This window comes from Melitaea cinxia, chromosome Z (assembly GCF_905220565.1).
Source record: "Melitaea cinxia chromosome Z, ilMelCinx1.1, whole genome shotgun sequence".
Classification (NCBI taxonomy): Eukaryota; Metazoa; Arthropoda; class Insecta; order Lepidoptera; family Nymphalidae; genus Melitaea; species Melitaea cinxia.
The window spans coordinates 20,186,823-20,204,563 of NC_059424.1; the positions used below are offsets into that span (position 1 = coordinate 20,186,823).

The 17,741-nt window shown below is 33.8% G+C and overlaps 1 protein-coding gene across 1 annotated transcript; it reads right to left on the reverse strand.

Moving 5' to 3' along the window:
* Positions 1–1,949: 1,949 nt before the first annotated feature.
* LOC123668914 (cyclic nucleotide-gated cation channel subunit A-like) lies at positions 1,950–13,562 on the reverse strand. Its single transcript, XM_045602606.1, has 7 exons — positions 13,305–13,562; positions 11,439–11,595; positions 10,126–10,271; positions 8,425–8,547; positions 3,101–4,006; positions 2,348–2,529; positions 1,950–2,181 (listed from the first exon to the last, which is right to left on the reverse strand). Exons 1-7 carry the CDS (start codon positions 13,560–13,562, stop codon positions 1,950–1,952), a joined length of 2,004 nt encoding a protein of 667 aa, XP_045458562.1.
* Positions 13,563–17,741: the final 4,179 nt, after the last annotated feature.

A 17,741-nucleotide genomic window follows, 5' to 3' on the forward strand; every position in this document is an offset into this window, starting at 1 on the left:
ATTTAATAAATTTACAAGCTTTGGCATTCATTATTAATAATATATAAACTCACCACTAACTAGACGACAATCTAGAATCGTCGATTAAGCATTTTGCTTTAAATTTCTAAAATCTTACTTGCATAGATCAAATATTTGTCATTTTGCGACGTTTCATAGATAGGATTCAGTAAAACTAAGTTAAAGTTCCCATTTAACAGATAGGCCATCATTATATCTAGAGTAAATAGACACATAGAATTATAACTTCTAACAATACTAATGTGAGTAGAGTTCACCTACTACTCTCAAACTACTGTTTTCAATTCCGTTGTGCCAGCGTTACTAACTTTTGAAATAAAATCATTAAATTTTTTACAATTATTAATATCTAATATATTTATAATTATATTCTAGTTATAACTATAGTGTCTTGTAAATATGTTCGTAATAGAATACTTATATATTTTGCAATTATTTTTCTAAATGCTTATATAAAATAGAACGAGATGTACTCGTAGTACTATTATTAAAGTTTATTTAAAACCATACACCATAGCCTGTTGTATATAGCTAAAAAGTAAATAATGCGCATCCAGTCACAGACACCAGCCTAAGTTATTACATAACATTGGTATCGTGGAATCTATTTTTAGTACCGAGAAATCTATTTTTAAGTTAGGTCGCGAAGCAGCTATGTATATAGTGGATTGTTCTAATCATAGCAGCTCCGCTAACCAGAGCTGTGGTAGTTAGTGGCGTAGTAGCTTACAGTTGCTCAGTGAGCACCTGTGTTGGAATGATACTACCAAACTTACTAAGAATTATTCAAAAAGTCAATAAAACATATTTTTTTTTAAATATTTCATTGATTTCTCTGATCAAATACCGGTCTACGATCGTGAAGTAATTTTTATAGAAGATTCCGTCCAAGTGCCCTTGGGTTGTATTAAGCTAGCTTGACATATATGTGTGACTAAAGTTTATGACTGGACCCGTATAAAATTTACCTCAACTTTAAATATAAGTTGCTCGTTTTCAAAATACGTTTCTTTTTTATGCAATATAACCATTTATACTACGTTACAAATTATCATATTAATAATATTTAAGCATTTTGATATATTTTTGTTTTATGCAATTGGTGCAAAGCGATAAATGTGTATTCAATTAATCATGTCTTCATTATGAATATAAATTATAAAACAAGGTTAATTAATAATATATATGTAATGAATGTCTACAAAATAAATATTCGAATAAATGAATTTAAGTGGTTTTGACAACGGCTTATGATGGACATTAGTCAAGATAATGGAATAATCTGACATCCTATTTTAAACTAAGTATGAAAAAAATAAATAAATGCACCCTGTAAATTATTAAGCGATAAAAATTATGTGTGTTGTCACTTTATGGACTAATTTTATTTTGAAGCAGTTAGAATTACTGAAATTAAGATCGTCACAGCTTAAAAGGAAACGTATTTTGATTACAAAATAATAAATTTCCTAATTACTTTAAAATATCAAATATTTAACTTCGTTTATGAGCAATAATAGGTCATATTGTTACGATACATCTAAGAAAAACTTACTTGATCTTGATTTTAATTATGTTTATATTATATATCTCACTTTATGTCTTCCATTTTCTCTCGATTTCTCAGAATCGATCGAACAAATCTTAGATAGTAAGGTGGCTAGTGGGTGCAGCCAAAATAACATCATACAACAAAACAAAACATTTACATAAGTTTCTATATAATAATAAAAAAATACGTTCAAACATTTGCCTTCAGCACCAACAATTGCTCCGCAACTATACAAATACACTGTACCCTCTAAAGCTTAGAGTCCATATCACAATATAAAATCATATTACTATGATATACGAATCCCAAAAGTGTTTTCCAAACCATCTTCTCACGTTTCGAAAATTAATCGTAGCCTATTCCACATAAGTATGATTTATTTGGAATGGTCGATCTGCATTCTGTTCGTTCTGAACGACTTACTCCTCTGCTCAGATATAACGTGGATGAGACACGGGCTATCCTCGTTACTCAAGGAGTGCCCGCGTTCACGAGCTGGATAATTCGGTGCTACGTATGATGTATCTTGGATCTGGCCTGACTGTGCTATCTCATTACCTAAATTCGATCTTTCAATTTTCTTCAAGTTGTACTTAGATTCTTTAAGCCTGAAAATCACTATACTATAAAATACAGATGTTACTGAGTAAATAGTAAAAATTAAAATAGAGCGCATAAAATTCGCTTAGCGAAATAAAAGTCGCATTTCATTACTTCGCTTTGCAGTGTAAATGAAATTGGGGTTATTGGGGACTACTTAATTTAAAATCTTACCTATTTTCGATCGCCTTTAATCTTAGTTTCGCGTCATCCTGTTGTTCGGTGATATCGATCATATGCATTTTAAAGTTATCCTGGAGCACGTCAAGCCTAGTTTTCAGTTCGCGAACGGTTTCCTCAAGGCTTATCTGTTTTAGCTGGGCATTTCTGAATATCGTTTCGTCGAGAAGTCCGTCCTTAAAAATATAATAACGATATCAATACAAATAATATAAACATTTTTTTTTGCGATGAACACCTGAATAATAAAAAATAGTAAATAGTAATATTAATAGAATATTAAGAGTGATAGTAATTATTAATCATCTACCAACGAGTAAATATTATTATGAATAATGTAAACTAAACCATTCACTTCAGCCTATCCCAGTCCGCTGCTGGACATAGGCCTCCACAAGTTCGCAACAAAAATGGTGAGAACTCATGTGTTTTGCTCATAGTCACCACGCTGGGCATGCGGGTTAGTGACCGCAGGGCTGGATTTGTCGCGCCGAAGACGCTACTGCCCGTCTTCGGCTTGTGTATTTCAAAGCCACCAGTTGGATGGTTATGTGTAATCCCTTAGTTGCCTCTTACGACACTCACAGGAAGAGAGGTGGTGGCTATATTCTTTACTACCTTAGCCACACAGTAAACTAAACTGCTATCGTCTCTAAATACATAGGAATATATTGAAATTTAACATTATTACTAAGACTTCATGAAAAAATTCCATGAAAACGGACCAGGTGAAATCGACTTACAAACCTTGCGCAATAGCTGACAGCCACGTTCAGTTAAAGTCGTCCGGGCATCTGGGTAATCTGCGAGGGCCTCCCATAGGTCCCTTTTAGCCAAGCAAAATAGATCTGAGTACCCAAGGGACCTTACGTTAGCTGTGCGTCTATTGCCTGTGCGATTACCAGCAATTTCTAAAACACTGACTTCCCCGAAAACTGATCCTGCACTCAGCGTAGCGAGAACTGTTTTGCCATCATCGGCTACAACTTGAAGCCGTCCGCGTTTTACTATATACATTTCTTTTCCGACGTCGCCTTTTCTGCATATATAATCACCGGGACTAAAGACTTGAAGCTTTAATTTTAAGACTAGTGCCTCCAATAATCCAGGTTCACAATCTTGAAAAATTCTTACTTTACGCAGCGTATCTAGATGAACTCGAATCGCAATTTCGGCCTTTAGTTTATCAGGCAGGGAAGACAAAACCTTCTCCTCATCCAAAGCTCCGCTTTCTGCCCAGGTGTAAGAGAACCAGCGAATCACTCTAGCGGCCAGTTCACCACCCACTTTGCGGAACGCCAAATACTGTTTAACGCCGTCCATTCTGTTCTGAAATTCGACTCGAGCAACGTTCATGTTCGAAATCATGGAGCCAATATTACCCACAATAGTCGCAAAAATCAAGACACCAGCCAAGAAGTCAGTGACAACGAAAAGATATTCAAATTCGGTTTCTGGTTGTGGCGTTTCTCCAATAGTCGTAAGAGTTAAGGTGGACCAGTAGAAGCTATAAATATACTGGTGCGCTAGGGTTTCGTTTTGAGCTCCAGTTATGTTATAAACCCAGTTGTCAGTTCCAAATCCTATAGCGTAGCTGATGACGAAGTAGAAGCAAGCATTCCAATGTATTAATATTAAAATACTCATTACAACCTAAAACATCATAAAATGTATTTAATATTTTTATTACACGTAAAACTCTAAATAAACTGGACCGCAAAGAAAAAGGGTCGGTTGGAAAATCTTCGATACCTTCAAAAGTACCCCTTTTTAAACGTGGGGAAAATTCTTATGGATACCACTCTGGCGAGGGGGCACCGGAGAAGTACTGACCAAGAACCACCACGTGTGAGCAGTTATCCGCCTAAGTGGCCCGGTGGTACGTAGGCCCGGACGAAGCATCGTATCCGAAAAGTACCTGCACCAGACGGAAGGTCAGCGGCCCCAACCGCCGCTTTTTTCCGTAGGGTCGGCCTACTACTTTCCAAATAATCGGTGTACTCATTACTATGGACGTACGCCATTTTTTTTTTGCCTAAGGACAGCGGAGTAAAGTTCTTACCAACTGCAACAACGTCCATGAGCATATCGCTCTTGATATTAAAAAAGTACTCTCTAAGATTATACACCTCACGATTGTGGACATTTTTAGCGTTTAAAAAGCTACTACCTTATCATTTTCCTGTGATTTATAATCTCACCATAGAAGATCGATGATAATAATCCTCGATCATCTTTGATAAGATAATACATATATTCGGTACGTGATTAACAGTTTACGGACTTGGCGTTCAAGGGAATCTAATTCTGTTTGCGTCCATCTCAAAATGCCAAAGGTATAAACGATTAAGGGCATAACCCAACTGTTAAAGGCGCGTACCTTGTTACCACCTAATAGGAAGCTATTGAAAACATTTTTGAATATCATATCAAAAATTGACCGCTCCAGCGGGATTCGAACCCGCGTCTCCGACTGACCGTGTCGGCGCTCTAGCCAATTAAGCTATGGAACGATGTACCCGCTAGAGCGAAATTTTTGATATGATGATTTTTATTTTCGGTTTAAGCGAACCGTGGCGCCGTCTATAGTAGCTATTGAATACTTTTTCCAGTGGGCAAAAGAATCGTTCCTAGTTGTTTTATGTATCCGTCATCAATGCCCAATGCCTCTGACATTCCGAGATATTTATGGGTTTCCCCTTCGGTGAGAGTTCTAAAGGACAAACAGTTCGTGAGTTGTAAATTTTCGGATGATACGATTCTACCTTTTTCTACATGGATGACAGCGCATTTATCCACACCAAACTCAATTCTTATACAAGTGCTAAAGGTTTCTGTTATTTTTAACAACTTGTATAAGTCTGCTGCATGCGAAAAGCTTCAAATCATCTATATAAAGTAGGTCAGATATTGCTTTTCTCCCTCTACGATGGTGAAAGCCTAACCTTGAATTCTCTAATAAATTGCTTAAAGGGTTCAGGGCTAGACATGACCACAATGGACTCATACATGTACTCAGAAAAGAGCACAAAGAAGCATTAGTTTTGTACAGCTCCATAACTTATAGCCATGTATGAGGCACTGAATCATACGCTTTTTTGTAGTCAATCTAAGCGGCAGCCATATTTTTTCGGTTTCGACGTACCTGTTGGCATACGTTGCATTTCATACGTAATGTCTATAAGGAGAAGTTGCTTGGCACCACGACTATGGTGACTTAGATCCGTTGTGAGCCATAGCCAACATATTATTTGTAGTAATATGTTTTGTAATTTTTGCGACGAGAACAGATGTACTAGGTTATAAATGGGTAAGCAAGTTATAGTGCGGTAGTTTTTTGGATCAGTAGTACATCCCGATTTGTCCCTCGATTGATTAACAAGAATGTGGTGCCAGTTGTCATATATTTTGGCAGTGAATTATTGAAAATTGCAAATTTATGCAAAATTAATATTGAAAGTTATGCAATCCGTCCAGTTCAGGGCATTTACAATTCGACAATTATTATTATTATTGTTGTTATATCAGTTGAAAATGCAAGATCAGCCAGAAATTCAGGATCTTGCATATTACTTTCCATTTCTGTTGTATCAGATTTTATTTGATTTTTAGGAAATATGGGAATTCATTTCCGTAAATCGAAAAAGCACTGAAAGCCCTGACCAGTATTTACCCGCCGGATTCCTGAGTGCAAAAGCAGATCCCCACAGGTTGCGTCAGTTTCAGTTAAGAGATTACGAGCTTTACGATGACTTAAAGCTTTATTTCTACCTCTAATGAGATTTATTATTTTAAAAACTATTTTTATAGTATTCATTTTGTTTTAGAAGTCCTGTAACGTTTCCTGCCACAGCTTTTGCTCTATCAGTCACAATACATTTTGGAATTCCATAATAGTTTTGTTAACAGCTTGAAAAATATTACCGCCTTTAATTGAGCCATGTAGTAGTATTAAATTTAACATTTTTTCCGCGTTCGAAAAATCTTTTAAAAGGCAGTGAATAAAAACTATTAATTGATTGATATCTGTCTGGTCAGTACTTTCATGCAACATAATAAGCGCTTCACACTCGAATGCTGCAAATAATGAAAAAAATACTTCAAATATTTATATTTTACAATGTATTCACATGATTTTTTCGAAAAGAAACATCTCAATCAAAAAAAAAAACTCGATCGCTGAATAGTTTTTTAGCTTTGGATAATTGCAAATAAACTTCGTAAGAAGTAGCCAAATTTTGTTCATTTTCTATATATATATTATTGAAAAAAAAAACTTGTCTGTTGCGTTAGTTTTTTCTTACGCTCAGCCAAAACAATTTTTCTTGCTTCATTGACATGTCTTTTATATTTATATTCTTTACTCACAGTCAAAACTTGCATACAAATCATACACGAAATTTGTTTCAAATAAAATAGTCAAGTTCCCACTTCTCATTAAATAGAGGACGACCATCACTTAATTCTCGCTACTTCGTAGACACAATGAAGTTAGTTAAGTATTTCAAAACTGCTTGTTAAGTATAAGTATATATTAATATGTGTAAAATTCAAAGCGGTATAGGTACGAGAAGTGGCGATACGAACTTAGTAAAAGCACAAGCTTAAATAATACGGACACAAACAAATACTCAAGCCTACAAAAACAAATACATTCTCGGAATTCATCCAATAATAGTAAGAGATAGCCTCACTTTTAAATTATTTCATACGAATGGAATATTACAAGAATAAAGATGCATACGTAGCAGAGGGGGCTCTACACGCTACTAATCCCAAAATTAACTGGTATTTTTAAAGAATAAAGGCTATATGAAACTTTTGTCTTGTTGCTTATTTGTGTAAATTTTTTCTAAAACCGTTAATTTTGAATAATTTGCATAAAATTGCTAATTTTTGCCTCAGTTTACGTTAAAAAAAAATCATACACATTGTTCAAGCATACTTATTCATAATTAGATAAAAAAAGTAAAACGTTTATACAATACATCAAAAAAATAGGATGGGCCCTATTTTGTTTTGAGTAGTTTCCAAAACTATTTTCTTATTAATTTGCACTTTAAAACATGCGTCGCGGGCCGCATGAAAACAAGCCGAGGGCCGCATCTGGATCGCGGGCCGTCGTCTGAACATACCTTAGCCAATTGCGATATGGAACCGTTAGATCGAATTTTTGAATAGTTACTAGTTGTGTAAGGAGCTAACTATAGATGGCGTCGCGGTCGCTTAACCGAAAAATTATCACATCAAAAATGGTTAGAGCACCGACACGGTAAGTCGGAGATGCAGATTCGATCCCCGCTGGAACGGTCGATTTTTGATATGATATAAAAAAATTGAAAAAGGTACTTTTGAAGTTATCGAAGATTTTCCAACAGACCCTTCCTCCCCAGACCAGACCCTCTTTGTTTGCGGTCCAGTTTATTTAGAGTTTTACTTGTAATATTAAATACATTTTATGAGGTTTTAGGTTATGATGAGTATTTTAATACTAATACATTGGAACGCTTGCTTCTTTGGAACTGACAACTGCTTTTATAATGTGGGTCGCTCTGCTCTGTACCCGTACTGTGCCTCGGACTGCCCGGGCCCAGTTCTTTCCAGGTGTCGGATGACACTGGAGGCTAAGTCACTCTCCAAGAGTTTGCCCGTGTCATCCAGCAAACTGGGTCTGTATGCGGAGAGCGAACCCACAGGTCGCCCCTCTTTCCGCAATAGGCACAGCCTTCCGTCCTTACACGGCTTCGGGAATCGTCCAGACGCAAGGCAAGCGCAGAACAATTTCCGAAGCCGATCATGTTTCGTTTATGTCTGCCGCAGGGGCTGAGTGGTGAATGCTAGCGCGACCCTAATTTGCCCCACTTAGGTGGATGATTGCTCACACATGCGATTTTCGGCCAGTAGGAGCCTGTTATAACCATTTGTTGCCCCCGTGCCGGAGTGGTATCCATGATGGACGAAAAGAAGGTACTTTTGGAGATATTGAAGATTTTCTAAGCGATCCTATTCGTTGCCATCCAGTTTATTATTTTTTTTGATGATATCCATTACATAATAAAAACAAAACATACCTTGATAATTCTTGTAGCATTTGGAAAACTGGCGAAGTTCTCGGTGCGTTCGAACCACTCCCACAGTCGAGGTAATCGAAACAGTCTGTTCAAACGCACAATAACGGGGCACGGCAAACGATCCTGAAACACAACCAATATTTACACTTTCAGTTATAACAAAGTTAAAGAATGTGTTTGGTCGGATTGTTTATCGTTGTTCCACTTTGTAGGTTCTATGTATTTTTGAATCGTACTGTCAAACTAGTTGTTTTTTTTATTACATAGTGTATTTTCCGAAAAACACTAATATATCTGAATATCGGAAACTGTACTTTTAATAATACATTAAAATATTTTGTTCATAATATGATTTTATTATTTTCAAAGCCTTAACCAACGCATTTCATGCGCAGCAGAATACATTAATAAAATATTAATACATTTTTCTTAGCTAAAGTACTAGCTAGACGATTGCGAAGTTGTAGAAGTAGTGCAATTGCTAAAGCTTTACAATACGTAGTCCTTCATAATTAAAGCTGACATTGAATACAATTTTTTTATGTTAAACAGTATCATATTTATTTTAAAATACTTTTGAATCTACAAGAAAAAATAGTTATAAAAGTTATCTTACTCTTTAAATTCTGATGTTATTTCAAGTTTAAAAAAAGGGTTATTTACTCAGTTGACCTATTTCATCAGCATTACCTTAGAAGGTGAAATAATATTATTCTTACGATTTGCGGAATATTCTGCGATCAAATCTCATTTAAATGGAGAACTGACGATATTAATATTTTAAATTTAAAATTTAATAAGAGGAGAGTAAAAAAAAAAATCTTACATATTATCAACACCTAATATGAAAAGCATTGTATCTGGTTTTGTTAAGTTTTCAGGCGAGCGTTTTACAATTTTGTTGCGTTTAAAAAGTGGATTAGTGATGTTAAATAAAACCGCATCCGTAATGAAGTAAATTGTTCTACAATTAATTTTTGCGTTCTGTAGTATGAACTTGACCACGTTGTGATACATCAAACGGAAAGCTGTTTTTGTTCAAATTTTAATTATATAATATATTCGAAATACGATTGGTTTAGTTTCAAAACATTATTCAACTTAATATATATTAAAAGCTGCTGTGATGTTGAAATTTTAGTAAAAAAAATCGTGTTTGTTATTACAATGTTACTGTGTTCAAAGAAGACCAATATAGATATATATATATTAAAAAATATATATATATATACATATATATATATACATATATATATATATATACATATATATATATATATACATATATAATACAAATATATATATATATTTTAAACAAAACCATCAATGTATAGCGTGGCGGGTTAAATGTTTGCCCAGCTGTGAAACATTTAGTGGAACTGTTATACTGTAATTATTGAATAAACTAAAATGCTCCATAATTCTTTTACATGACTAGAAGCATCGCCAGCGCATTGCCGACCCGATAGTTTACCCTCCCTAGGAGCCCTGGCCATCTTAGTCACCGCAGATGCATTACATGAGAGCAGCATCATTTAGCTGTAATTTTCATCCAATGGCGTGCTCCATATTTCGAGCAGGATTTATAAATTTTACTAAGGTATGGCACAACGGGACACTTACCTCAACAAAATGTATAATAGCATTGTAATGGATTAAACTATAAGTATTCCCATTAATTTGCTGAATAATTTTACTTACGCAGCTGCACGATCCTGGCTTCCACCAGATGTATGCGATGTCGGTCGGCAGTAAGGATAAAACGTCGTAACGCCAAGCGCCAGAGCTAATGTAATTTCTTCTAAGCATCGAAGAATCTTTGACCATAAGGCCCTGTTCCAAGTATACTGAAAAAAAAATATCTTACCGGTTTTTGATCTGTTAGTTAAAAAAAACACACACACACAAAAGTACATAAATTGAACAATAGATTTATTTAATCACAGTACAATTATTAAATCAACGCTTCGCCCTTGATGATGAGAATGAATGCTTTGTGTTTGGAATCCGAAAAACAAACATACCCAAACACATCACATATCTGTATGGCAAATACGAATATGTGTCACGAAAGGGGGTCGAACCCATGGACGTTAGCGCTGTGGTCTGTTACAATACTAGCTGATTTTTATTTTGAATTATACAGCAATGCTTGTAATAATATAAACTTTGTAAAAATTATGCAATAAAAACGATTCTAAAAAGTAATAAGAAACTTATAATAAGTATATAGAAACGCGGCGCTAAGTCATAACATATATTAAGTGTTATTATACTGTATTTGTATTATATGTAATGTGTCCTACACTGTCAACTTAAGTCGCTTGGATTATTGGTCATAATGATTACGTCACGTCACTACAAGTTATTAGTTATCGTATCTCATATGAATAAGTCACCAAAAGAGGTCCAGAGTCGTCGTCATATTATAATATCGAAATAATCGAATAATCCTGCGACATCAAGATCATTCGATTCAGAATATTTGTACGGAAAGCAAGGGCAGGGCGGGTTGTTTGTGCACGCGTTAGCTAAATTTGATGACGCAAGGTGCGGCCCAACGAGCGTGGGTATCGAATTGTTGATTTGCGACCTTATTTTCGTACTACACTCGGTTTGAGCGTATGAATAATCATTTAAACATTTGTAAAAGATAATTTTAAATCAAAACTTCATACGAATTTTCTTTTAGTTTTTATTAATACGAATTTCATATTTTCTGTACGTCATAGTCATACTCAAGTGCACCATATCAAAGCAACTTAGAAAATACATTGCAACAAAGGCAATTAATTTCAAATCGACTTTGTTACGGTAGAAGTCAATAAAATTATAAAGATGACGGCAATTTTCTGTAAAATCGTCAATATATCTAACGTTCCATTCGCTTGCTATTAAAAACAATATTGAAAATCGATATTTTCATCATTCGCATCATTATAATATCGCAACGTAGAAAGCAAAAACGAAACCTTTTTATTACATTATACAAATAAAGAATATAATAAACATACCTTCATGCATGCGGATCACAGTATCGATGATGTAGACCGCGTCACAGAAGTAGTCAAATGGGAACCACGAGGTTATATGATCCAATTGCCAGAACACAGCTCGGGCAATAATGAGCAACAGATTGAAGAGGACGGCAAATGAGACAACAGCAAGCCACTAATATGGAAAATATAAACTAACTATAATATGTATTTAAACAAAAATTAGCTATAATGTTTAATCGTAAGTTTATCGCTGCTGGATATATCTCTAAAAGGGGCAAATAGTTAATTTAAATACGTCATGAATTGGCTAATACTCTTATATCTTTGTGTGTCAAAATAGCCGAAATTTTTAGCGATGTTTTCTTCTCCGTACAGTACTATATATTCATTTTCCAATAATAATAATAATAATAATAAAACAGTTATTAATTTGAGTTAGAATTTACGTGTACCTACCCTGGTTTACAACTTGAACTGAACTAAACTAAATCTATCTGTAATCGTCCACGATAACACTCGTCTCTACATAGACTCATAGGTGACTTTCATACCGGTAAAAACTATCGGCATGGCCAGCTATTACAAAAAGTAATACAACAAGGAGAGCCAATATCCTTACACACTATCCCGACGTTTGGTGGGACACTAACAATGGCAATCATCGTATCTAGATATAAGTATTTTTTCCAATACAATTTGCATGGAGTGAAATAGAACTCGAGTGGTAACCTACTTTTTACTCTAAAATTAAAGAGCTTTTCAATTTAGTCCAGCTTAATGTTTAGAAACTTTTGCAATGAAGGAGCTACGAACGAGATCGTTTTGTAAATTTACAATTTATTGTAAATTGTGTTATTAAAAGAATACTTAAACGAATATTAAGTATACAGAAGTTAAAGTGGTTGCTAACTTTGTTTTATCTATTCTAAATTACAATTTTTAAATAGTATGTTGGCTCTTAGTACGCCCCTGATGATTTTATGTATCGTTACATTATTTGTTGCTTTTTAATCTCATTTTTATAAAAAAAATATGTGTTCTCCTATAATCTGTAGAACATAGCCTGCTTGAATGTTTAAATGTCAATTACTAAGTTTATAACTGTTTAACATATAAACATTTATCGGAGATCAATATGAAAATCAATGAGGTACGTACATCCGTAAAGAAATTTGATGATAAAAAGTGATAACACAAAATAAATAAATAAAAACTTTGTTCGTATTGAGCCCCTCATACTTTTTTTTATACGGATGAATAAATATATAATGTTTTAATTCAAAAACTTTAGCATTGTTCTAAGACGACAAACCCTATTTCGTTTACTACTTCGTTTATTCGTTACCAGTAGCTCCTGAGCGTTGACACACAAGTAAGCTCATCATCTCACTCTCTTCCATACACATTCTATTTCATACACACTCTCTTCAATACATACTCTCTCCCATATTAAATAACATGTTTTAGAAATTAAAAAGGACATGGGTTCAAAAGCCCGTGGATATATACTACTTATATCTTGTCTTATATATAAAAATGAATCGCAAAATGTGTTGCTAAGCGCAAAACTCGAGAACGGTTGGACCGATTTCGCTAATTCTTTTTTTAAAATGTTCCTTGAAGTACGAGGATGGTTCTTACGGAGAGAAAAAAAAAAATTAAATTTCCTGAAAGTCTAAAAACAACACTTTTCTATACTCCCATACAAAAGATTTGTGATAATACTTAAAAGTCAATTTGAACTTTAATACCATACGATAAAGTTTGTGTTAGGCGATACGAAGTTCGCCGGGTCAGCTAGTTTAAAATAACTCTCTTCCATACACACTCTTTGTTATACACGTTCACAGACCTGTGTAATAAAAATTGAAGATTACGTACACGATAATGTGAAGGAGAAGTCGGATCAAAAGCAAGCTTCAGTCCACATAGAAACTTAGAAGGTTTTGCTTGGTACAATGGCTCGTCAGGATCATTAAAGCTTTGAGCTTCAAATTTGTCCAGGAACCAGTCTGGGGTCTTGGATCTATTCTCAGCGTTGACCTTGTAACCAAGATTTCGCGAAAACCTCGAAATCTGGCGTCGAAGGCAGTTTCTTCTTTGCTGGTCGGCATCCCGTTGCTGTGAAGGAAATAGCATATTAGTTCCAGCACAGTGAGAGAAATTATTGACTTGGAAGGCTTTTCGGTAAACATGTAACATACTAAATAGCGATGTAAGAATATATAGCCCCTGTTGACTGCTATGATCGATGATCTGATTCTACGATTCACAGCGCTATCTTGTTAAACCTACAAACCTTCTCACTGAACCTCAATTTCTATAGTTCGTTTATTTTAAATATCTCTCACTCGAGCCTATAAATTAATACGTGAAGCAAAAACTTTGTACCCCTTTTTACGAAAATTGTGCGGACGGAGGAGTATCAAATTTCCCACACTTATAGTTTATATAGAGGAGTGTAGAATGCAAATATTTTATTATAAAAATACATTAAATAATTAAAAAGTTCATTACACGGTTATTATACTTTTTTGTTGATTTTCAAAGTCTGTAGTCAAATTAAAAAATTATAAAAAATATTGTTGTAAAAAATTCTTATAGAAAGTTTTATTTAATTTAAATTATTAAATTAATTTCAACATCTGGGCGACCACTATTGTATAATAATATCATCATACATTAATCATCATCATCACTTCAGCCTGTCGCAGTCCATTGCTGGACATAGGCCCCCACAAGTTCGCGTCATAAATGACGTGAACTCATGTGTGTTGCCCATAGTCATCACGCTGGGCAGGAGGATTGGAGACTGCAGGGCTGGTTTTGTCGCACCGATGACGCTGCTGCCCGTCTTCGACCTGTGCTTTTTAAAGCCAACAGTTGGATGGTTATCCTGCCCCCGGTCGGCTTTTTAAGTTCCAAGACGGTAATGGAACTTCGTTATCTCTTAGTCGCCTCTTACGACACCCACGGGAAGAGAGGAGGTTGCTATATTCTTTACTGCTAAAGACACACAGCTTATTAAACATTAATACTTTAACAAAATATTTTGATAATTTATTATTTAATTAAATATGTAGATATAATTAGAAATTTGGAAAGCTTGTTATCACGTCTATTAAATATGGAGTTTTAAAACTGATTGGCGAATATTTCACCGTTCTTTGCATTTGATTACTTATTATAATTCTTGAGCTCGTAATAGGTACCATAAAATATTAATAACTTTAAATGTCACGGAAGTTTAAAAACGTTAGCTGAACTTACGACTATTGTTGATCTAACCAACGGGTTTTATGACGACCATAAAAGTATGGCTATTGAATCGTCCAACAATCGTGAAAATAATACAAGTGTCGTATAACATATATTTATATCTTTTTTCTAGCTACGTAATTATATAATGATAACACTACCTCCCCGGTTTCACCCGTTTATTATAAGAGCGTCGTATTGGTAAATTGTCGCTACTAAACCATTCAGAATCAGAACACGATTATAGCATACACTTCGATTTAAAGCCACATATAAAAATAAAAAATAAAAACTATTAATTGTTACATAAAAATCTAACCCTTGTATCTGTAAAATGGTATATATATAATTATGTAAATTTAAAAAAAAAATGATAATACCAAGGAGGTTAATCTGTGTAGACCAAAAATTTATAACAGTTTTTTTTTGGAAATAAAGAGAAATATTTGTTTATTTAAATCTAAGGAATTAATTGAAAATTTTCAAATTTATTAGACTGGCATGTTGCTGTTATGACTTTGATTTCGATTATAATTAAAATTCAGTCCGTTGTCTTCAGTTAAGGTATTTGTTTAGCTATTTTGATTTAATTTTAATTTCGATGTTTATTCTAAATACCTTGACATTTTAACTAAAATATAATTCGATACGAGATGGTATTAAAAAAAGGTCTTCGTTGAAAAAATTTGTATAATTTTCCTTAACGTTATGAAACATGAGCAGTTGTCATTGAGAACATGGTGACATGTTCGGTGGCGCCGTTTGAATTTTAATAAGCCTAAATGTAAGCGTGACGCTTCTGTTTTTATAAATTTCTCAAGTGACAAAATTCGTGTATCAATCAGCTTGTTTCATCTCTTACTTATAAATAAATATAAATTATGTTTGCTTGTAAAAAAAACAATATCCCGTTTCGTTTTCGTTTTTAATTTTCATCGAGTAATACAACGTAGGTACTCGAGTAAATACTCAATTTAATACGCATTATTTGGAATAATTCAAAAACTATTCGCCAGATCTCGACCAAATTCAAATCAAACATCAAGTCCAATCGATTCAAATCGCTTAATTTTCTTTCCCTTCTAAGTTTGTCTTTTGTGTGAGCATCCCTTGTGGCCTTTAATTTATATTGGAAGAAGAGAGGATTAATATTATTTAAGCATTATATTTATTAATTTGATTATTGTTTGTTAATATCACAATTATGTAAATTAACATACACGACACATAGAACTCGATACAGCGTAGGACGAAATAGACAGGCGAATTTCATATTCATTAGACCTGTGAAGACCTGTCTGATTGGATATGTAATGTTATTTAAATTATTAGAAATTATTTATCTTACTTAAATTAAATTAATAAAGACGGTATTATAAATAAGACCTAAGGAGACGTTTGCGCACGACTGTTCCAAGAAGCGTGATCGAGAGCAAAAATGTTGGTATAAATTGTTCTAATATGATAATTGTATGAATTTAGCCCCTCATTGTAAATGTTATTAGTTAGTAAGCTGATAATATTCATAAAAATGTCATATGTGTAAGTAGTAGGTACTTTAGCATATTGAAGTAAGTGGTGAAATTTTTGAGAGAGTTTAAATACGAAACTAGAATCGATAAAAATATTCGACTTTCATAAAGCCAAAAATCTTTATAACTAAGTTTTAATTTCTCTTGTGAATAATTCAAAACTATGATACATTGCATCTATTTCTTATAAAATATATTAATGGATATTTACACGAAAATGTACTCCCTTAGTATCGTATTCGTAAATAAGTTTAATGATTATTGCCAGGTGTCAGTGACACAACGAGCAAGGAGACACTTCAAGGACGGCGCAGAAACAGTCAAACATATTGACTATGCCATAAACGGAAGTTGTAATTAATTCTGTTTTTCGTAGTAAATACTTCTTTTTTATTACATTTTCATCATGATGTCTAGTCATGATTTATTATATGTCCCGCTCTGGAGCGGAATGCCGGCAGAAAATATACTCATACAAGTCAACCATAGCAAGGTTTTTATTTTGATATATTTTTGTCTTCGAGACAAAATTAAAGCAAATTACTTTACTAAGTAATCTAACCTATGTTTAACTTCTGAAAGACCGCAAAAGAAATCAGTTCACATTACGAAGTGGTAGCTGTTTATCATTAAAGATGATAAGTAAGACCATTTTATTTAAAAGCAAATGTAAAATCGATGAATCAAAGACGGAAAGATCCATGGATTAAACCAGTAATAATAACTTAATATTATTAGATATCAAAAGTTTCCAAATTCAAATTAATATTTTTAGCTAAGAACTTATGTAAAACGAAAACGTACATAATTTCTTTTTAAAACTTTTTTAATGATGAATAATAAATTAAAAATCATTTCAATTGTAAACAATATTCTGAAATAAACCAAAATCAACTGTAGATATCGTAGCAGAGACTGACATTTAATATGATTAAATAAAAAATGCAAATATACATATTACGACATCAATACAAGCCCATAGGATATATTAGTAACGACATATAACACTCGAAACAACGCAGAGTGATTGACAATAGCCTCATTACAGCAAAGCAATGAAACCGATCGAGCGACAGCCATGATCGACAATGGTAGTATCAATAACTGCATATATCACAAGCACGCGCGCACCTATATATGCACCTAGACTCAGCAGGGAATAGTTTAATCGAGTCTATGTTATAAAGGAAAATCACGAACCATACTTCAAACGAGTGTCTACGAAGACTGGGAGGCTGAACCACAAAGTCTTATACAATATAAGAAATAATTTTAAAAAAGTATAAATCCTTTTTGATAGTTGTTTGTTATCTAAATAAGAAATATTTATTAAACAAAAAAAAAAGTTGACCGATTTAAATATTTTAATATATTGTTCATTACTGAAGTACTGCGTTATGTCGCGGACACTGGCTATTATTTATCTAGGTACTTTACTAGGCTAAGGTGACCAGAGTTCCTAGGGATGCTGCGGTCGTCCACAGGCCGTAGTAACCGAGTACTATCTGGCGGACTGTACGCTTGCTGA